The following is a 23,717-nucleotide window of genomic DNA, read 5'->3' as shown; positions in this document are numbered from 1 at the left end:
GTTTAATCTTGAAAATGGAAATAACTGTTAGTTCCCCTAAACGGTTTAAACAGAAGATAGCATTTGTTAATGTGAATTCAGTGACTGTTGATCATCTAAGTCAGTGCGGTCTTTATGCTTCACAGTACTCTATATTTAGTAACCTGCTGGTGTTTAGGTCACCTACAGCACACTGAAACATATGACTCACTCTTCCTCCCCCTACCTACTTAAATTACTGCAAGAACTGCCTGTTTATCTAACAGAATCTGATATCTGCATGAGAGGGCAGTGAAGTAGCATTACAGCAGTGCTTTCCTCAGCCACCCTCACATAGTTGGGGGAAGGTAACACAGGCAGCAGCTTAGTATTCCAGTGTCTCTACATCACTATGGGGACCCACTTTAATTTCCCCCTAAACTCCCACGGGTTTAAAGAGTGTCTTTAAAAACTGCTGTTGTATAGGACGCACTTTATTATCACAGCACTGTGGAAGATCCAGCTCAGTCAGTGAGGAGTGACACACTTCAATCCGTCTTATGGGCCACAGAGATTTAAACATGCTGACACTCCACAAACTGCTAGTCCTATAAACCTCCTACGTTAAGTGGACTTTTCCCTTTGAAAGACAATGGCAAATTTAACATAGTAGATCACCACTTAATTTTAAAAGTGTGTGTCACATTCATAAAAAATGAGGACAGATTAAAGTCTATATATTTCTACTTCTCTTTATGAATGTCCTCCATCTGAATGCATGCATGTATGAGCAATGCGTAATCTTTGCTCATCATACATCGGGTACAATCTACGGCGTACAGTATGTGTAATGTACTTTAAGCTATGTTTGATAATGGATTATTTACTTACTGTCACCAGCATGCCAAGTACTCTGATTCTCGAAGAAAAGATTAGGCTGTTTAACTTAGCTGTGCTGATTTATTTTCCCATAAAATGCTGCATAATTAAGTCCGTATGCCACAAATGCACTCTGGGTTCATACAAAATATGCTCTGCTTAATTTTACAGCAATGTTTATTTTTATAGAGCAATGTTTTATAGAATCTGGGTTTGGACCCAAAGGTAACGTCAAATGAGACAGGGATTAGTTGGTATCTTAGTATATGATACATACATATGAAATGTTGCCAAATCAAGTCCCTTGAATGAAGCATGGAGCAGATTTTAAATATTAAACACGGCTAATAAAGGATGTACATAAATGGAAAATCATGCAATAAATCCCATAATGTAAATATTTATTTAGAATGAATTTCAATGCTTGAATATTCAATACTACAGAAAGTGCTATGATGGATTATCAAAAGTTATTACTGGAGAATAAAAGTGATTTTTTAAATTCTATGTGTGAGTTGCATTATGGGTGTTACTGTAAGTGACTTTTATTCTATCTTTTGCAGAGTCTCCATTATTGTAGCCACATACTGTACATCACGTTGCCACGCTTCCCACCTTGGCAGACAGGCTGTGTGCCGCTCCAGGTCCCGTTGTGTAGGCAGGTCCTCTCGGCTGAGCCAATCAGACCATATCCCGCCTCGCAGCTGAAACGCAGCAGGCTCTTGGTTTTAAATTCCTCGCCTCCTAGACGGGCGCCGTGGGGAGGCATCCCTGGGTCGCCACATATTCCAGGACTTACACCTATAGCAGTGAGAGACATTAAGTACATAAAGTTACTCAGTCTTATACGTGAAGTGGCGCCCGCGCGCGCACACACACACACACACACACACACACACACACACACACACACACACACACACACACACACACACACACACACACACACACACACAGTAAATGCACATACACACACACACACACGCAAAGTTTGTAGAACTGCACTTTGCATTTAGGCTATACCAAATTGTTCTTGCATTAAAAGCACTGAGCGTGTCACAATTTTAGCAGCTTAAATTCCACCGGTAGGGATTTGAGAGTTTTACAGGGTACAGCTCCAAATGCAGCGTCTTGCATCTCAATGAGGTCCTCAGCCGCAGAATGGATTCTGCCCTGCTGAGCGTTCAGTTTTGAGGCGAGCAGAGTAAGCTTATTGCATTTCAGCTATTGAGACAGTTGATGCTGAGTTTGGAAATGATCAGTTGTAGTGTTTCTGTGTTGTGGGATGTATGTAAGCCGACTGCAGAGCAGCACTTACAGCCTGGGAAGGAAACCAGGACTCATCCACCCCATTCCCCTGCCTGTTTGTTTCACATGCAGCTGAAGCCTGCTTACTTTCAGTACAGTAGGTTGCTCAGTCTACACCAGTTATACATGTTTGTTCTCTGTATTTTCAAATGAAGTGATAATAACCACACATGCTGCTTTCTCAAGATCTCTAGCATAAGCAAAATGACCAAATGGTGAGTTCTGTCACACACACCAGCAGGGAAATGACTGGAGTTACGCTGTTGAAAAGAGCTGAAATGCTTTCTCCCTACAGTATGTCTTATGTAAGTGGGACAGAAATGGTTTTGTGGAGCAATGTGCAAAGAAGGGCAGCATGTTCGTAGAGAGCCTCGTTTTCAGAGCACTGTAAGTAATTATAATCAAAGATATAAACAACTTGCTACAGTTTGTCAGTGAATGGTTGAATGGATTTTAAAAGATAACGTTTCTTCTGGTATGTTATTTTATTAATGTCTAGAATTTGGGTCTTGTCTTGTAACACATGCTCGCTGGGCCAACAGTGGCAGATCCAGGGGAAATATTTATTGGGGTGGAAAGAGTGTGGCATGGAGTTGGATTCATGCCCGTTTTCCCATCAAATCTGTTACCAAATGTCACCATAACAGATCAAACAGATCAAATTATTGCATTGAATAAATTGCCAGCGCATTGCTTACTTATTTGGATTTTGTTTTGGCTCTTAAATATTAATTTGTTTGTTTGCAGAATGAGCAGTTTCAGGGATATTGGGGTCTGCAGGCAAGTCTGCTGAATATTTAAGTTAAGTCAGGTTTAGTCGCTCCCCATATAACAAAACACGTGTTACTAAACAAGACATGTTTTAACAAAGCCAAATTACATTGTAGTTAACTAGAGTGGTAGGCATTTTTTATATACATAAAGAATGGCCTTTGGCTAGAGTATGTAGTAGCCTCGTTGACAGTCTGCCGCTGCTATCATATAAATGCAGTACCTCATACCCACTGATGTAACATCAAAGGCAAATCCAGTTGAAGTTTGTGCTGAAATGCACATGGAAATCTGAGACACTCAGGGACCCTGACTGTCAATCATATTTTACCTGCCTGTTCCAGTTGGTACCTGCTATTGTTGCTGGAGGAACAACAAGCTGAAAACATCTTTATCCAGACCAGCCTGTGTGATGTGCCTCATTCTTGTTGAACTAAATGGGATGAATCTATTTTCAGGCAGCTGAACCACTTTTCTTTCCCGCTGACGTGATTTTACGTAGTTTGTATTTGTACTTATACCATAAATGTGCATCAACTGTTGAGTTCACTCTGGCAATTTTCTTGTAGGATGGAGATATATTCCTATATTGGCATTTGGTTTTTTCACAAACTAAACTACTTAATATCAATGCTGTTGGTTTCAAATGGTGTGTCTGCTGGACTATCACTTTAGATTTAAGATCACAGCCAACATGCCTCCACACACACACATTTTATAACAGCCTGTAGGAGTAGTCATCATGACTAGGTAACATACTTGTGCTCTGCTTTTCTACCAGCTAAAACTCTGGATGCTCCTTAATCAACCACTGTGCCTTTACCAGTGCAGTACGACGGCGCTCCACTCCAGGCTCCGTCCTCCTGACAGTGACGAGAAGCATTGCCCACCAGCACCCCTCCAGGCAGACAGGAGTACTGCAGCACCGAACCGTACGTCCAACTGTGAGTCCCAGATACTACCGCATTAGGGGGTACACCCGGGTCGCCACAGGAAATAGCTTCAGAGACAGTGAGAGATTGAAAGAGAGTGTTAGTGTGTGTGTATGTGTGAGACTGTGTCCAAGTATAGATTCCAGATACCACTGCATTAGGTGGTGCAGCTGTGTCTTGGCAGGAGACAGCCAGAGGGAGAGGGTGACAGCGAGGGACGGGGTGGAATTACACTGTGTCTGTGTTGTCTATGTGTGTGTGTGTGTGTGTGTGTGTGTGTGTGTGTGTGTGTGTGTGTGTGTGTGTGTATGTGTGTGTGTGTGTGTGTGTTTGTCAAAGTACACACTAAGCAAAAAGCAAAAAAACTACAACAACAATAACATTGTGTTTGTGTTTTACACAAGGGGCAACCTCCGGGGTTGAGCAGTGAAACACATACGGAAGTGCCAAAAACTGCAGTTCATCGAATGGGGGAGGGGGGGTACAGTGGGAACACTTGACATGCAAAAAAGGCCCCCAGGCTGGAATCAAACCGACGATGGTTATATTGTAAACTTTGAGAAGGCATAAAAATGACGTACCAAATGGGTAGGGTGCATAACGCTGTACATACACACATTATTAAGCAGTACCCATACTCCTTTCCTTGGCCCTACAGAAGAATATAGTCATGCCACTTAAGCTTATCTTTATTGAGTTTAATTTAACTGCCTGAGAGAGAACCAATAACTTATCTCAAACTAAATTCACTTTAGCCAACAAAACATACAGGGTCTCTCCCTTTTCTCTTTGCAGAAATAAAGTAAAAATCATTTCAGTGTCAAAGCAGCGAACATCAGTGAGCTAATCTGCTATTTCTTCCTTCAATTTGGGGAAAATCGACATATAGAGCACATCTTACTTGGGGACACAGATACGAAACTGCTCTGGATTTGGTTATTTCTGTCAAATGACTGGTCCTGCGGTATCTCCCCTTACCCCCAAATTGTATTCCTTGCCTCTTAATCAGCCCTCATCCCCCAATTTCCCGATAATACCTTGTTTCTCAAACGTAATGCTCGATGCAGACAGCACGCCAGTGTCTGCCACTCTCTCCCTATCTGTGGGCTTCCTCATCTTTGCTTCCTCACTGCTGTGCTCCTCTCTGTGCTTCTCCATCTCTGAATCAGCCTCCTTCTCTCCATCGCTCTCTAGTTTAATCTCTATGTTTCCATCGGCCATTGTAGCGCTCTCACAAGAATGCCTATTGCCCGAAGAGACACATGCTTACCTTTTTTTTCTGTTCACACACACACACACACACACACACACACACACCACACACACACACACACACACACACACACACACACACACACACACACACACACACACACACACACACACACACACACACACACACACACACACACACACACACACACAAATGCTCAGACCTTTAAGCCGCTTTCTTTCATACTCTTGCCCTCTTTTTATGATTACTTCCCTCCCATTTTCTCCCTTGAACCCTGTCTTATTCTCTCAATTTTTCATTCGCTCCTCATCCTCCTGCCAGTGGCTCTCCAAGCCATTTCACTCCTAAAATGGCTCTCTCTGACAAATATAAAGACAACATAAATAGAAAACCACCTGCCTATGTCTACCTGTGTTCACCATGCCAAAGTTTTGAGGACATTGTTTTTTGCAGGGTTCCAAAAAGTTGTAACCTGTTTTCCAATAGTACAAACCATTTCATTACAGGCCTGTGAGTCCCCCATTTGTGTCCTTAACATGCATTGACACAGTTTATATCAAGTCAAGAAAAGATAATCATTCCATCCATACCTAGGCAGCGAGGGATTGGTCTGTCCCACCGTCCGTCATGCTGGCATGTGAGGAGCGCCGAGCCCAGGAGGTAGAAGCCTCGTTTACAGTGGATTGTCACGGATACGCCGTAGCTGAAGACTTCTGGGTAACGTAGGCCAGACTGGCGCACACCATTCTCCACGTGGCCGGGGTCGGAACAGTTGACCACTGCAGAAGAGAGCAAGCCACACTGTTAAAACCTGATAAATCTAATTCCTTAAGTGGTCTTCAGTCAACGTTTATTCATATTGATGGTTCTAGATTTTACTAAGAAAACTAGTCATCAAATGCAGAGTAGAGAGTAGAAAAATCGAACACCCAAAACAAATTTCTTAATATAAAATATGTTTATAACATTAGAGTGTAGATAACATGGTCTGTGGATGAAATAACTACTCCCTGTATGATAGGGAGTCAACAGTTTAGTTTAAAGTGACCATTAGACTAACAATATGGACACACAATAATAATCATTACTTTGCGTCATCCTTGACAGATAATGAATGTCATTTTTTCATTCCCAAAGTGCAACAATGTTCATAATGGGATTGTTAGCGGGAACTTGTGCATGTGCCATGGATGCTACTGTACCATTGTGGAGACAATGAAGTGCATACATTACATAATTGTCTTTACATGGATCTGTGGACAGTACATATATTGCATTTTAAAGTGGTTTTGGAGTGATTTTGGGCACAGCTAAATCAAATGACTGAATAAGATGGAGCAAAACTTTAGAAAACAGGACACAGTTGGGTACTTTTAGGGTACTTAACTCCAATTCACAGTGTTACAAATTTAGATTATCTATGTTACTCAGTTCTGGACTGATCTAAAAAACAGCTCTTTTCTCGTGTCCCGCTGTTTTCTGGAGTTCTTTGTTCTTTTCTCTCCTCTGGTCCCGTCTACTCTGCTCTCTGGGTGGATGCCAGTCCAATAAGAGTGAGGTTTTATTTTTCACATGTCACCGGGGAGACTGACATTCACTCAAATTCAGGTCCATGGGGGACATGGATAAGGGTGTGTGTGTGTCTGGCACCCCAAGGGAACAAAGAAAGTTTCACTCTTATAATTGACAGCTGCTGCTGGGAGGGAGAGAGAGCAGGAGAGAGGGATAGGACAGAAAAAGTGAGGGAGAGGGAGAAAGCGAGCAGGCGGAGCATGAAACCCCTCATAGAAAACCCCTGTGAACGACTATGGTGAATCGATCTGCTCTCATGGCTCTGCGTGTGTGTTTTAGTATATCATAACCGTTACACTCCTGGAGATCTTCAGAGGCTCGTAGTGTAACGACCATGCATGGTTAACAGAGAGGAACGTGTCTCTGGACATGACCCCAGCTGTGTCTGTGCGCATGTATGAATGCGTTAGTCAATTCAGAGACACACCACACAGATTTGGGCTTGATACAGCACGATGTTAAGTGTGTTTATACGCTACAATTATTCAGTTCTCAATTTTACAGTCAGCTGGCAGAAGATTCGGCCAACGATTTTCCAGTTGACATACTGGAGTTAGGAGCAGATCGTGCCGACAAATACTGAATACATGCTGACCATTTCAAAGGCATGGGTTTCTGCTTTTATGATGACATTTTACTATTCAACTGATAGCATCCAAGGTGTTGGAAATGTCAGTATAATGTTATCTAAATCAAAATAAATAAACTTAATCATTTTTTAAGGACTACACATTTACCATATGTTAAACTGAACATAAAATACTACATGTTGTGTGTTCTATAAACTGAAGAGAGCGTGTTGCACTAGAGTATTTGCACGGATGAACATCCGTCTGTAGCTCTGTTAATATTTGTGTGTGTGACCTTTGCAGACGGGCAGGGGGCTGCTCCACTGTCCGTTGAGTCTGCACTGTGCACGTGCATTTCCACTCAGGACGTAACCTCTGTTGCAGGTGAAGTTTACAACATCATTGAGGTTGAACTCGCTGCCATTGGTTCGCCCGTTGCCTGGGTTGCCGGGGTGACCACAAGTGATGGCTGTGGGAGCAGAGAAAAGTATGATGAGAAATTTGAGGTGTGGAAAAAGTGTTATGTGCAGCATTGTGTTATATTCCACTTGATGTATTTTGATGTATTTTTTCGAACACATAGATGCTGCAGAGGCTTTCATTCAAGGAACAATTTAAACCCCAGAAAGGCTTCAAAGATGATGTGGTTTCTTTTGAGACTAGTGTGTGTAATGGATTTACTTTATATAAGAAAAGCATTTCAGCTCTTCACATTAACTGAAAGAGCAATGCCTCATCATACAATACAGAGGAACTACAATGGTTCACGAATCACAAAGTACTTACGGACGCAGACGGGAGTTGTTCCAGACCACTGATGGTCTTGCTTACAGATCCTGACCGATGTGCCGATAAGACGATATCCCAACATGCACTGGTACACCACAGTGTCACGGTAACTAGAGCCATCTCCACTAATGTGTCCATTGACGATAGGATCTGGAGAGTCACAGTGACCAGCTGTAGGAGAGGATTTGATAGGGATTAATGCAGTATAATGAGAAACAACTTTAAGTCACTTTCCCTATCTTTGACTTTAAAGTCATCAGTGCTGGATCAATGTTCCCATAGTTACGACCATAAAACGCCCATTCCAAGTAATTATTGCAACAGTTAGACTGTCAAACAATGGTTAGGAGCTGTCTGTACTTAAACTAGACATCAATCCGCTCTACGTCGAGAGGCTGACATCATCCGTGCATTTATAAAATCAATGTGGAAAGGCAGCCCTGCTCTGTGACTGCCCTAAAGGCATTTTCAAATTGGCAAATTAACACAATTTAACTGCGTTCTCCTAAGAGGCCTTGAAGTACCACATCCTTTCATGATTTCTGAAACACTTGGGAACATTGGCCTAGGTGTGGGAATCATTGAATTCTGTTCACAACCATTTAAACTATTAGGAGATCAATCACCCGTATTCCGCTTCATGTTTTTGTGCGGCATGAAGTCCGGACTGTGGCCCCAGTACTTTCTGATGTGTTTAGCTTTTAATAGTGCTTTTATTTCCCAATTGTTTTGCACGTACCACATTTCTCAGATTATAATGAATGCTGGTAAAACATCTATGAAATTCAATATTTAGCAAAGCTCTTGGAGACTAATGTTGATGTAATGCAAATATTTCTACTACTTTTGTATAGGACCAAACGCAAGGAGAATCATTATCCCAGAAGTCTGGTTTTATCAAACCAATACTATATACAGTAGACGAGTCATTATTTTAAGGGTTGTTCTGGAGCAAATAGTGATTTGTTTTGTCATCAATATTAGTGCCTCCTGAATACAAAGAGGGATGTGTGGAAAAGGCTGCACTTTCCCAAATGAGTTTGTTTTTGCTTATTTTAAAGAGACGTTTTCTTCAATCAATTAAAACAGAATTCCATTACAGGATTGTGGGACTGGAAGTTTTTCATTGTGATAATATTTGACCTTATGAACTTTTAATTCAACAACATCTATTAGTTTATTGTGTCAGCATGAGGCCTATTGAGTCAATCCAATAGCAGTGCATAAACAGTCTGTGGTACAAAAATGGCATTTGGCCACTTGACTCACATTTGCAGAGGTGATTAACTTATGATTAAGTCAATTTTGAACTCGTCCTTTCATAAACTTTAAGGTGTATTTTGCTTCCCTGCTAGCATCAGAATCTCAGATTTGAATGTGACAGTGGACTTGATTTATACGTTAATCACATAAAATGTGCATCCCGCATGAGACTTATTATTCAGGCGTAACCTCAAGGCTGAATCCTGATCCTGAGTGTGTATGTAAAAATCAGGATTAATCATCTGTGGTCAGTGCATACTGAAGGTCTATATCAAGCCCTTAATGTATTAAGTAATAAAATGCCTCAGTACTAGATCATTTGAGTTACTGAGGCATGTGCATAGTTTGTCTTCCTTTCTGCTGGTCTAATTTCCATAGCCCTTACCTAGACACCTGTAGCAATCCCATAAATTATTAAAGCAGGGTTTCCTGCAGCACTTAACAGTTTAGGCGGCCGCCTAAGCAACGCACACCTGCCGCCTTAACTAAGGTCTTCCAAAAAAAAAAAAAAAATGAGCGATATTCGCCGTGTTACTCTGTCCCGTTTTCTCTCATTCCAAACCGTGACCAACGCCAGCCTCCCTTCTCTGCACAACGTATTTAAAAAAGTCATAATAAAAAAAAAACGTGTCATGAATTGGAGAAACCAAAAATTGGGGGCTTCTTCATGCGACAAAGCAGGCCTACCTACCCCTCTCTCTCTCTCTCTCTCTCTCTAATTGACTTCCTTTTTCAATGAGATTGTTATTTTTTCAGGACAGACACAACACGATTAACATGCCATCACATTTAATGGACCTTACCTAGACACCTGGTCTCTGCACCGTTCCACAGCCCGTTAGCACCACACTCTCTGACATGTGACCCCACCAGCGTGTAACCATGGTTACACATGAAGATTGCAGTAGCTCCAAATGTAGTCAACGTCCCCAGTTTGGTCCCAAAGGGTGGAGTGGGAAGCTCTCCGCAAGAGATGACTAAAGAATGCAATAAATATGATTCGATCATGTCGTTGCAAAAAGACAATGGAAATGAGATATGACATCACATTATGCGGCACGGTTTAGTTCAAAAATCTGTAATGAATCGGAAGATGTTACTGTAAGTAAGATGACACCATAAACCATCCTGGATTAGAGCACTGAAAATTGAGTTTGTGGAACAATACCTAGCTGAATTAGACTCAGGTCATTAGATTTAAAACCTTTTCTTCCTTAGTATCCTGAGTTTTCAAACCACTGGCCAACTTAAAGTAAAGACGATTCTGTTACATTGCCAAATCCCTCAGCCCTGCAGCAGTGTTAGGTAGGTCAACTCAAATACTAGATCATGAAATTAAATGAAATTAATTTAAAATGTAGCAAAATGAACTTTAAAAAATCATTGGTCTAATTTAAGATGGGCTAATCCAGTTTTCAACTTTTCGAGTGTACCCATTTCACCCTTTCATTGGCACGTAATATATTATGCAATGCTAAGAAATTCTGGTGCTTATTGGAAAGTTTTCAAAGTCACAATGCGCTCTTTCCCCTTCCCTTTATGAAAAAAGCATCAGAGGCACATTCCACAGTAACACTTTATTTGAGAAGCCAATCTTCCACTATTGCCCAGAAATAGCATTTTGATTAAAATAGTTATTACAGTCCCAAGACAATGTGCAGTAAAGATACCCCCGGTAACTCACTTAAAAAAAGACACGGACAGAAAGTAACTCTGTCTCAGCCCTCCCTTTCGTACAATCAACCCGAGACCATTGGTGGCCATTTTAATACACTTCCATGCTTTTGCTCAAACTCATGTTTGTCATTCATTAAAAAGCAAACATTCGTCTGATGTTTCCTAAAGTTTGCTTTTAAAACGGTGGGCAACTGTTTTGGTGACTCGATCAAAACTGTCTCTGGAAACAACTGCATTGCAGTTTTATTGTTTTGATCGCGCATGTGTTCCCTCTCAAGCAGGTGTGTCAATGGTATATGTGTGTGTGTGTGTGTGTGTGTGTGTGTGTGTGTGTGTGTGTGTGTGTGTGTGTGTGTGTGTGTGTGTGTGTGTGTGTGAGTGTGAGTGTGAGAGAGACAGCAAGTGAGAGATGAGGTTCCTCTTTTTCGTCACTTCGTCAGGATAGTCATGATGGTGTTTATGTTTGTTGAAGACTTACTCTTGCAGGCAGCTAGGTCATCTGACCCCTCCCAGGTCCCATTGGCAAGGCAGCGAAGAGTCCGCTGACCCACTCCCAAATAGTAACCGGTGGAGCACTCCAGCATCACCATAGACCCAAACTCTGCCGACCTACCAGAGAGCAGGCGGGAGGTCATGTGATCTGACAAGGTGCCCTCAGTGCTGGGGCAGTGGACCGCTGGAAAATAAAATTCAGTCAAATTACTGTAACATAAAACATTCAATTAGGTTTCCAGGCTTCACTTGTTTCCTCAACCTCAAGCTACTTTATCTACTATCCTATGATGCAGTGTTTCCAAAACTTAAATCTAGGGTAGGTAATGTATTTAAGAAACATGGTTTTATTATCGGAAATACTCTTCTCAACGAAAAGTAAAATGAGAAAGATAATCTTGCTGCTGTGGCTTTGGAAAGGAGAGTATGTATTGTTTTTCAGATCAAATCGAAGGTTATTTTTATAAACCAATATCACAACTTTTACATTTCTCTGAGGGGGGGTTTACACTTTATAACAAATACGAAAATGACACCCTCTGTTCTTAGACCCTCACATCGGACAAGGTATCAGTCACATCGTTTTTAAGATGTATAACTAAATACCCAAAGTTGGTGTTGCTGGCTTCTCCAATGTTGCCTTCAGAACACATGGTCCTTTATAATCTATAAATTATGAATGATAAAAATATACAATCCTACCGCAGAGGAAGACTGCAAGATCTCGTGAAAAGCTCAGAAATGTAAATTGGCCATGAGATAAGAATATTTTTTTCCTCTGGCCTCTCGTATTCTTGACTGCCCCTAAAACTTAGTTTGAAAAAAGCACTTACGTAGGCATCTGGGGGCTGAGGCAGCATTACTCCAGCTGCCATCCTCCAAGCACTCTGCAGTCATTTGAGCACCCGGGTCAAGGTGGAAACCATGGTTACACTGGTAGGTGACCTGGCTACCTACGGTGTACTGGTTGGCATGGAAGCTTCCGTTGCCGGGCGACTGAGGAATTCCGCATGAGACAGCTGCCCCAAAGAGAGAATCGTTGAAGCGGGATCGTTCACAAACTGCTGTTATCTTTTTTGAAGCAGTTGTTTTTAAATATTACCTTGACAAAATGGTGTTGCTGCGTCCCACTGGTAAAGCCCGTTGGGGTGAAGCCTGCAGGTGGCATTGCTTGAGCCTATCATGCGGTAACCACGGGTACAATAAAACTGAAGTCTGCTCCCTGGACGGAGTTTGGTTCGGTTGACCACGCCACCATTCACTGGGGGATCATTAATGCTGCAGTAGGCAGCTGGAGATAGAGAGGAAGAACAGTTTGAAAAAACAGCATTTCTCTCTGTGTACAAACTTCACAGGAAATGAACCACTCTTATCTAACTCATTTTCTATGCTGATAATAATAAGCAGGCGAGAAAACAGAAGGTTAGCTCCGTGGGGGTGTATTTAAATTGAGAAAAGGTGTGCCTGGAAACAATACGGCACTAATGCTCCTATTACCAGGCATATCAAATATGAGCTATATTCCTTCTGGCATTACAGCATACTATAATTGGCCCAAATAAATAACTTTTTCTGAAACCTTTTTAAGTAATGCATTGTTTTAGTCTTCCTGGAACTGAACACAAAAGCAGAAGTGCTACAGCATGGAGAATAATATAAACATCCTCCACAACAGGCCACAATGGGCCACTTGGCTCTTCCTTTCCTGTCTAGTGTCGTCCTCTTTATTCCACCTGGTACCTGGCTCTTATCCCTTTCCTCTTCCCGTTGGAGAATTGACTTTCAGGACAATAGAGTAACTGTAAATTTCACTCTACTATAAACCTTTGTCCCCAAGAAGTATGGTATGTCTCCCTCTCCTCAGAGGAGTCATATTGGCCTTCTTTTTCGCTCACTATCTGCATCTTGAATTTGTTTCATTTGCATCATTCGTTTTATATCTCATCAGTCCACTTCTCTCTAACAGGAATATTCTGAGGTTGCACAAATATTCAGTCTGAGGGTGAAAGCCCATTCTTCCAGTTCCTAACTACTGAATGTTTATAATTATATAAAAAGGGACATGAACTCCTATTGAAGATTTAATCTTAAGGGCCTCAATATCAAAGGATCAGTTGTTGTTATTACTGAATTGCAAAGACAATTTTATTGAGAATGTCCACGTAGAAATGACTTCCATTCCACTCTGCAGAATATATTAAATTTGACTTCCGAAACAAAAAATAAAAAAGTAATTACAGGTGCAGGGTTGGAAATTGCAAGAGAGATAAGAGAAATTCCTGTGAAACAATACATTGTTAATGTTCCAACTGAGCAAAGTGCAGCGATAGAGTTATTAGAGACTGTCCGTCAGCTGCAGGATAATGGACCGAGGCAGAGAATGGTACAGTGTGTATCAATCTTTGCCTCTGCATTGAATGCAAAGAATGATACCACTACCATGCTTTGTTTTCATGATACACACTTTACCATTCTTTGTTTTCTTCATCATCACAAAATAAATGAGAAAGATCATTGATACATTTCGTATAAGAAGTAGATCTGGTATTACTTTCATAGATGGAATATCAAATAGTTAAGCAGCTCAATTTGATGGCCCTGCAAGCTTAATGTTCCATATATATACTTACATACAACCACAACCTTATATATATATATGTATAATAATAACGTGTCAACACACAATGCTTATCTTTATAATTATAGCGACTCTCGGTTTTGTCATAATCATTTGTATCCCTTTGTAATAAAGCTATCATGTCTCCCTAAGGTTCTGACATCGGTACCATTTTGAATAGTTTGAGCAGGGTAATGCTGACCTCTTAATGTTTATGTAAGAAATATAATAGCTTTGTTCTCACATATAGAGGTACAATATGCTGAGACAAATATTATTGATGGCACTTATGTACAATTGCTGATACCTACTTAAAATGTACTAAGGGCCATTATTGTTTATAGCATGAGCAAGTGCCCCCCACACACATTCAGGCAGCAAATACAACAAAAAAACCTAAGAGTGATACAAAGAGAGGAATTTCATAGTGAATCACAAGGACAGATGCATACAAGCGATGAGCTATTGCTACTTGTAGAAAGGTCAGTGGGTAAACATGATACCATTAAGCAAAATGTCTCCAAGGTCATTTCACAGCTGAAGTAAGCATGAACAACATCAAAAGAGATAACACAAATGCAGCAGGGAATGTTACGGCCCAAGCTGTAGGCAACACAGATCCAGAGTCACACACACTCACACATACAGTATATGTTTGAGGACCCTCATAAAGATACAATAATAACTTCCCTGACTGTAAACTGATTTGTTACATTTAACCTAAAACAAGGTCTTACACCTCAAATAACCCTTTGAGGAATAATCCATATCCTAAACCTAAGTATACACGATACACTGTACAATATGTGTGTTTCAAAATGAAGCTCACTAGACCACCAAAAGTGTTTTGTAAGTAAAAGTCTCGACCATTAATGTCCGTCCTCTGTATAGCTGCTGTTGTCAAGGCAATACAACACCATGGGGAAAAGAAAACACTATTACTTCAGGCCATTGTGCTGATATAACCCACAGACTCAAATATATCACTCTGCTTTTCAGTGGAAAGCCAGGAGACTGACCTTGTGACTCACTCATCTCAGGTCCAAAGAGGATCAGTGTCACTGTAAATTGTATCTAAAATATTGAAAGTGATGGTCATCTTCAGTACATTCCTCACATGTTGAAGGAATGATAATGTGCGTCTGAAAACTTCACGGCTTGAACCAAACAAAGCTAAGGATCAGAATGCCACCATGTTGGCAAGAACCCGTAGATATAATACACTCAATCTGAAACAAATTTGCAAATTAACAAAGTGGATTTCCTAATTCTCTTTCGCTCTTAATTAGTCAGATGCATTAAAAAAGAATGTTTCCAATTAGAAACGTCTTCTCTTTGATCAATGCTCCGGTACCTACAGCCTTGAAGCATCAATTCATTTTCATCATAAGAAAGGAGCTGGTTATGAATTCTAGTAATAGACAAATCACTTCAGCCAACATTAGTCAAACATTTTTCCACACAGAAGGACGGGTACAATGTGTGAAAGCACAGACAAAAGCAGGCAGACAGTAGTCTTCAGATGGCAGCACACTGATCTTGATCTAATCTCACATTCAAGGTCTCCTGACATGCAAGTAATGCACATCTACATGCCATTGTTATTCAAATTAAAATAACTATTCAAATTAAAAGAATACTTAGTACAGAGAAATAATAAGACATGTAAACAGACACATAATATGCATGCTTTTGTTATGCTTTTAAAGATATAAGAAGAGAACTGGTGTTTTATCAACGATAACAGAACCAGCTGAATATAACAGACATAAAGAACAGAGAAAATGAAAGATATCATTTGTACCTGAGTATCGTATCTTGAACCCTCTCTTGTTTGTGGCATGGTCAGTGGACCAGCGCAGATAGAGCTGGTTTGTTTTTGATGTGAAGTTCAGCTGAGATGAGTGATTTCCACTTAGAGCGACGAGAAGAGGACTCTGCCCTGAGGATCCTAGAGAAACAAATGAATGACACTTCAGAACTGCTGTGCGTACAGTATACTGTATATCTAAGTATTCCTCATGAATACACATGCACCTACACTACGTAGTTTTGTTTAGTGGTCTGTGTGTGTTGGTGGGATTCATAGGTTTACATATAACATTCCCCTAGATTAATATTAGCCTAACCTGAGATGGAGATGAACACAGTGTTGTATTGGGAATGTTTTTTATTGTTTCTGAGACATGCACGTCGCTAAATTCCTCCAAATGCCTTGTTTTACATGATTCTGATTGAAACACATTGTATAATTTCATCCCAGGTTTATGGAGCACGACCCTCAGTCTGTTCAAAAGTCTGTCATTTGAACCCAGCAGTAGATGGAGCCTAAATTCAGAAACAACTCTACAATAATGCCATTTACTGTCTAAAAATCACAACAACACACATGAGAATAAACATTAGAAACGGTTTTGGTTCTTTTCATTAACAACCATATCTTTAAAGCTGGTTGTGGATATGTGTGTGTGGCTGTGTGTGTGTGTGTGTGTGTCCAGGGTGTGGCAAAATAGAAAAAGGATAACTCAGTATACCATCAAAAATCTCCAGTTCATCAAACTGTTTCTCGCTGTGGAACATCTCTACATAGATGTTGATGGTGTAACCTGGAGAAACAAGGCAAAGTTATCTACAAACACATCCAAACACCCTCAACATGCAATACACACACACACACACACACACACACACACACACACACACACACACACACACACAGTTACTTATGATCAAAGGGCAGATATTTGTACATATGCGCACACACAGCCCCTTAACAGAAAAACAGCAGCCTAGACACGCACTGGTTGCCCCCCCCTCCACACACACTGTACCTGGAACCATATGAAGCAGCCAGGAGCATGTCTGGCTGTTAGGGTAGTTGCTAGGAAACCCAGGGCTAAGTATCACTCCTGATGACAATGTCCGCTCCTCATTGGCTGGGCACTGGGCTGGAAGGGTTATAGACAAAAGCCAGTGAGATTGCTGAGAACTTTTTTTGTTGTTACATACCAGGTTGTTCTAACCACTCTCATTCCTAAAATGCATCCATCTCTATGTTCTTGTTTACCTGTCTACATCCATTATCTGTATCCTTTTTTCCAGCTCACACAAATAAAAAGCGCGTCTTTTGAAATATGCTTTCTATAGAACTTGCTTGCCTTCGTCAGGGTCATGTTGGGGCTATGAAAGAATCTCAAAGCCACATGCCCATATTCTCTGCCTCGGAGATGGGCCCATTTATTAGCCTTTAGCACACGGCGAGACACTGGAAGTCTGACTCAATCTCGCCGTGTGATGAATGTTTAGGAAACAGGATTGCACACAAAAGGAGCCAAACTTTCTTCTTATGGCTTCTTTTAAAAAGGACACTCTGTTCATCTTACATGATGATGGCGAAGGCTGAGCATCTCTTTGACACAAAAGAGTTTTCTCAAAAGAGATATTCAAATCAGTGTTCAGTTGTCTCGTAGAAATATCAGGTACTGCTGCCAGCATTTCAGTTAAATGTATAATAATACATTTTTAACTGAAAATCTCAAGTGCTTCTTTCCTGCGGCCTTCTTGAAATAAAAAAAACAACATAAAGGCCAAACTTGAAGTATTGACAAAGTGGAAGATGTTATAATTCTAACATTTGAAACATAAACACAATAGTAGGAATGTCACACACTGAAAACCTGTACTATTTAGTACGTGAAACAGGATTTGGCACAACTGGTATGGCTTTACTCAGTCTACCTAATATATTTCCTTTCTCACGGCAGACATGTTGGCATCTCGTGTGATTAAATAGTTGGAAAATACTCATTACTTTCAGGTCCAGGGTCTTGGTTCCATGCATGATCGCTGACTGGCATCTCTCACTTGGACAAAACAAAAGTTGCTCTATCTTTGTTTTTCCTGCTAAAACATGTCAATATGTGCATCACTTGATCCAATACGTAGGATCAAGGCTTCCAAATCCTTTTGATAGTTGGGACATTTCATGTATTCAGATTTATTTGAGAAACCATTTGGGCACAGTGCCAGTGTATAATAGATACATAAACATGCTGTATGTTGCACTTATGGTTTGGGAGGTGCATTACCTTGACATGTTGGTGGCGGGGCTTCAAAGAGCAAATGGGAATTGAGTTTACACATCAGCTCCGCTTTTCCCACCAGTGTGTATCCAGGTAGACAACGGTACTTCACAATATCACCTAACGCAGGGAAAAAAATAAAAGGTCTATTAAATGATCGCAGATAAACAAGTGCTTCTGCTGAGGCTTTATGGTTGTACAGTAAGTACAACATCCCTGGACTAATGATATCCAAAGCAGACTCAGAGTTTATAGTTTATGTCAATGATCTCGTACCTGGGGTATTTTCCTATAAAAAGACTGAATTTTGTGTTTGAGTATATTGCTCCAAGGAATGAATATCATATTTTTACACATTTGTGCAAGGATGGGTCTATTTATAACAAGACCAAACAGGAGGACGATTACAGCGATCAATAACTCTCTAATGTAAATATTATACGCTTCAAAATAGTTAAGATGTGTTTCCCTGTTTTAAAGGAAAACAAGATTGAAGGGGTTTTGATCTTGAAAGGGGAGGAGATCCACCACCTGTCAGAGAGATTTAATGCCTATTTCAAACTTTGCCCCAGAGGCACAAAAGCTCTCAGCATGAGGCATGGACTTTAAAAAAGGTAAACAGAAAAAACAAGAACACTCAGCCTTTCTTTAAGCGTGTTCACAGTTTGTATAATTGGCCATTAGACTGACCGACAACAACAAAGGTAGTGAGGTCTCTGAGGTACTCCATCCTGCCAGAGTTTGTCAACTCTTTCAAAATTCAAAGTACATGCATCCCAATGTTCCGAGGGCTTGTGAGACTTCTATGTATGATTATTCTAAAATAGCTCCCCTTTTTACTCAGATATTGATTTCAGTCTAGCTGTGAACAGGTGCTGTGTATACTGCGAGTGCCAATTATTTGACGTCACTCTGGTATGCTATTATCACTCTGTGCATCACCGTTGTAGATTATTTACGTTCTGTTAGAAAGATCATATCTAAGGACAATTTTTTCTAATATCAATGAGGGATAATGAAGTCTTTCCGGTCTCCGGGGTTTGACCAATACTCTCTAAAAGTTTCTTTAAAAGGTGAAAATCCCCCAAATCAACTAATTATTCAAAAATCAACCAACATTCCAGAGTTCATAAAAAAGCTGACATTTCAAAATGTGAGTTTTCTGCAGAGAAATGATTGTATACTTTGCCAGCAGCGGCTAGGCTCTGCATAAATCTGCCGGGGCAAATTGAGCTTGCTGGGGTTTTATGAGATGTCTGATTTTTTCAAAATCACATTTCCCGTTGATCCAAAAGGTCACCAAACCTAAGAATAAATGTTTTGAGCAAATCACATAACACAGAACTGAAGGAAAATTGAGAACTTGACAACTGATTATTTCTACCAGAATTAATGTTTTTCAAAAGCTTGGGAGAAAATATGGGTATTACATGTCAACTGTCAGTGACACTGGAGAAAGATTATCGATGTTTGGACTTAACACCCAAACAAATACCCACCTCTCTCTCCTACTGCACCCATGGCCTTTATTCTATCCCGTGCACGAGCATAAACGCCAATGTCACTTTGTTATAGACCCATTACAGAGCCGAGGATGGGTATTCACATTGCATTTTCTACAGCTGAAACAGATTGGAAATATCCTAATTGGAAACATTCTAGTAATTCTTTTGGACAACAACTAGACTGCTAAGTTTCTTAGCACATTTATGGTCAAAATCCAGGTGGTATTTAAATGTTTTGAAGACTAGCTATCTAACAACATGTAATATTTCCTATAAATACCATTAAGACAAATATAAAGGTTCAAAGGTTCAAAGGTTTTATGGTCATATGCACAGCATATACAATGTATATGTTGACAATGAAAATCTTATATCCCAGGCTCCTCCAACAACACAACATTCATGGTGCAAATAAGATAAATAAAATAGTGCAAAAAGAGAGAAGAATATATACAATAACAACAATAGAGATGGAAAGATGTAAAATATATACTTATGTAGAATACATTGAAATGATTTAAATACACTGTACAGTAATTTAAATACTTTACACTGTTGAATGAGGAGGTATAGACAGATGCATATATTACGTATAAACAGATGTATATGGCAGATATGTACAATATATAGATATGTGTACTATAAACAGATATGAGTAGACATTCACAGAGCTCAGAAGTTCAGCAGTCTTATAGCCTGTGGTATAAAACTGTCTCTGAGTCTGATCGTCTTGGTCCGGATGCTGCGGTACCGTCTGCCAGACGGCAGCAGACAGAACAGACTGTTGCTGGGGTGATGGGGGTCCTTTAATATCCTACTGGCCTTCTTCCTACACCGCTGGGTGTAGAGGTCCTCCATGGATGGCAACTCCGTCCTGGTGATGTGCTGAGCAGTTTTCACCACCCTCTGTAGAGTCTTACGGTTGAGGGCGGTGCAACTGCCATACCAGGCGGTGATGCAGCCAGTCAGGATACTCTCGATGGTGCACCTATAGAAGTTGCAGAGTATCCTGGAGTCCATGTTGAACTTCCGCAGCCTGCAGAGGAAGAACAGCCGCTGTCGAGCTGTCTTGGATATGACCCTGGTGTGATGTGTCCATGTCAGGTCCTCACTGATGTTTACCCCGAGGAACCTGAAGTTGCAGACTCTCTCCATAGGAGTCCCGTTGATGGTGATGGGTGTGTGTGCCTCTCTCTGCCTCTTCCTGTAGTCCACAATCAGCTCCTTTGTTTTGCTGACGTTGAGGTGGAGGTTGTTGTCCTGGCACTAAGATGTCAGGGCTCTGACCTCCTCTCTGTACGCCGTCTCTTTGCTGTCTGTGATCAGGCCGATGACGGTTGTGTCGTCAGCAAACTTGATGATGGTGTTGGAGCTGTGTGTGGCCACGCAGTCGTGCGTGAACAGCGAATAGAGGAGAGGGCTGAGCACACAACCCTGAGGGGCTCCGGTGTTGAGGGTCAAGGTGGAGGATGTGATGTTCCCCATCCGCACTGCCTGGGATCTGCCCATCAGGAAGCTCAGGATCCAGTCACAGAGGGCGCTGTTGAGCCCAAGGTCCCTGAGCTTAATGATGAGTTTGGAGGGCACAATGGTGGTGAATGCTGAACTGTAGTCAATGAACAGCATTCTCACACAAGTGTTCCTCTGGTCCAGGTGGGAGAGGGCAGTGTGGAATGTGAGGGAGATGGCATCATCCGTGGACCTGTTTGCCCTGTAGGCAAACTGCAGGGGGTCCAGTGAGTCAGGGAGGGAGGAGGTGATAAAAGGTTTGACTAACCGCTCAAAGCACTTCATGATGATGGAGGTGATTGCAACTGGGCGGTAGTCATTGAGGCAGATGGGTTTTGTCTTTTTGGGGAAAGGGACAATGATGGACTCTTTAAAAGGGGTGGAATGCTTATTTATCTCCATTGATGGAGCCAACTGTTTGCCCCTGGTTATGCTAAAAGGCACCAGACACACCCCAAACCCATCTCTGTACTGGGTGTAAAGAGACGCAACTGACATAGATATTAATGAGGAATTTTGCATAGCTTAATTTTATTTTGGGAATTGATTGCATTCCTGTTTCTTTCTGTGTCACAGATACTGACAACATGCAAACACAGTTGAACACTGCGTGAATTTTATCTGGAGCAAGTGGCTCAGCTTCACTCACAAAGCCAAATATAATTAACAGTAGCAGACTCACGTTGCTATATTTAGAACATGCATGTATAGAGTCATTTGGCCCATTAGTATATCAGCATAATGACCCCACACTGATCAGGCAGAGTGTCAGACCTGTCAGGTGAGAGTCTTTTTGATGTTTCAGTATGATGCCCCCCAAAGAAAAGGCAATTAAAACATTTGTTTTTCTGAAGTTATGTAGGCTCCGTAGTGCGACATCACTTTCATTCAACTAAGATCTTATTACTACTAATTACCAATCTGGAAGTCTTCATCTTCGTAGATCACCTCTGAGTTCTCCACAACAGGCGGAGCAGGACATTTCTTCAGACGGTAGGCTGGAGAGATAGGAAAACGTTTTATAAGGTACCTTAGATTTCAAGTGAAAAAACAAACAATCAAGTCCACACAGTGAAAGATATCCTGTTTATTTTAAAGGTGTTTGTGTGTGTGTGTGTGTGTGTGTGGGGGGGTTATAATAAATCCATTTATTGTAAATCATTGTGCATTAACTAAAACATGATAACCAAGAAGTGGAGTTTCATCTGTAGCAAAAGAGAGTGTGTGTAGAATATGCCAGATGATATGGTTATGGATCTTTATTTTTTTAAACATCAAGGCAGTTCTTAAGGGCCAGCCATGCTCGAATCAGGGCGTCAGGATATGAAATGACCTCAACAAGAGGGTTCTTCGTTTCTCAGAAGGTCTCAGCTTGAACTAGGCTTGACATGTTGCATATGTAAGGGATAACGTGCAGCGGGGCGGTCATTATGGGGAAAAGAACACCCGACATGCTGACCAGGGAGCCCGACGCAGAGCTTATTACTTATTACACGGCCAGATACTAAACAAACTAACGACTCGACTCCCCATATAAATTGAAATTATCTTATTGACTCAAAAAGGATCGTATTTCTTTCACTAAGGAAAAAAACCAAACTCTGTTCCACGGGGCACCAACGGCTGGAACTGCGACAACAACAACTTTACGGCACCACTGATCGAGGTTTTTTGTAACTGTTCCAAGTCTGTTCACAGCTTCTGATCCACTAACAAGCCCTTAAACACTGCAGAGCCCTGAGCGTGTTCCTGTTAGTGTTTACTTCCTGTCTGTCTTCTTCTGGTGATTTATCTGACGTCCAGCGCTCCGTCTTTTAACCTATTTTCCTTTCTCTTTCTTGTTCCTCCTTATCAACGGTCAGTACATTCTTGACAGTGGTCTCTATTACTGGATTAACCAATCAGAATGGAGTATTCAACTAAGCCATGTAATAAAGTATGCATATCTTTCACATGCTTCATCTAGAGGGTGACCTTGTGTTAATTATAAGTTGAATGTCCGTGTGCCATCACCCAGCACTATAAAACAGGACATTCAGTATTTCAGTGGGAGTAAAAGAAAAACTTGAGTGCATAATAATAATAATTTCTGGACAGAATGAAGAGAAAACCTCACATATGGAGCTGAGCCCACATGGTTTTATTCAGCTGCCAACAGTGGCATCAAACTCCTCAAGATCTTAAGAACATCTTGAGAAGCTTCACTCACTTGAATAACAAACATTAGAAAACAATAGAATAATTAGGATTGTCATTTATTATTCAACAACTTATAAGCTTGGGAAAATAATAAGACTGTTTTTCAAAAATAATTCACAAGTCCATAAACAAAAACATATTTCAACTTTAGGAAACTCAAATTGACTTTAGGTCTTTTTTTAAATGTGAATTAGCGAGATGCACAATGCACACGCTGAGAAACAAGTGGTGCAGCTGCAGCCTTTATCCAATAGGCTGTTTCAATGCGATAAAGAGTACATAACTGTTTCCTGTTAATCACTGAAAACCATGACATTGACTTTTCCAGACATATTGACTTTATTTTACAAAGAGTGAATAC

At 40.9% G+C, this 23,717-nt stretch overlaps 1 protein-coding gene across 1 annotated transcript in view; it reads right to left on the bottom strand.

Moving 5' to 3' along the window:
- Positions 1 to 23,717, bottom strand: part of LOC134862870 (CUB and sushi domain-containing protein 1-like) — a 343,579-nt gene that overhangs the window by 20,526 nt on the left and 299,336 nt on the right. The window contains exons 48-61 of the mRNA XM_063880971.1: positions 22,075 to 22,155; positions 18,150 to 18,263; positions 16,893 to 17,009; positions 16,596 to 16,667; positions 15,866 to 16,012; positions 12,547 to 12,735; positions 12,278 to 12,463; positions 11,431 to 11,628; positions 10,079 to 10,252; positions 8,010 to 8,183; positions 7,519 to 7,692; positions 5,673 to 5,861; positions 3,740 to 3,916; positions 1,453 to 1,638 (exon numbers count right to left, since the gene is read on the bottom strand). Coding sequence (XP_063737041.1) covers positions 1,453 to 1,638; positions 3,740 to 3,916; positions 5,673 to 5,861; positions 7,519 to 7,692; positions 8,010 to 8,183; positions 10,079 to 10,252; positions 11,431 to 11,628; positions 12,278 to 12,463; positions 12,547 to 12,735; positions 15,866 to 16,012; positions 16,596 to 16,667; positions 16,893 to 17,009; positions 18,150 to 18,263; positions 22,075 to 22,155 — 2,178 coding nt within the window. The remainder of the gene's footprint in view (positions 1 to 1,452; positions 1,639 to 3,739; positions 3,917 to 5,672; positions 5,862 to 7,518; positions 7,693 to 8,009; positions 8,184 to 10,078; positions 10,253 to 11,430; positions 11,629 to 12,277; positions 12,464 to 12,546; positions 12,736 to 15,865; positions 16,013 to 16,595; positions 16,668 to 16,892; positions 17,010 to 18,149; positions 18,264 to 22,074; positions 22,156 to 23,717) is intronic.

This window comes from Eleginops maclovinus, chromosome 4 (assembly GCF_036324505.1).
Source record: "Eleginops maclovinus isolate JMC-PN-2008 ecotype Puerto Natales chromosome 4, JC_Emac_rtc_rv5, whole genome shotgun sequence".
Taxonomy (NCBI): Eukaryota; Metazoa; Chordata; class Actinopteri; order Perciformes; family Eleginopidae; genus Eleginops; species Eleginops maclovinus.
This window is presented reverse-complemented; position numbering and strand designations above follow the sequence as displayed.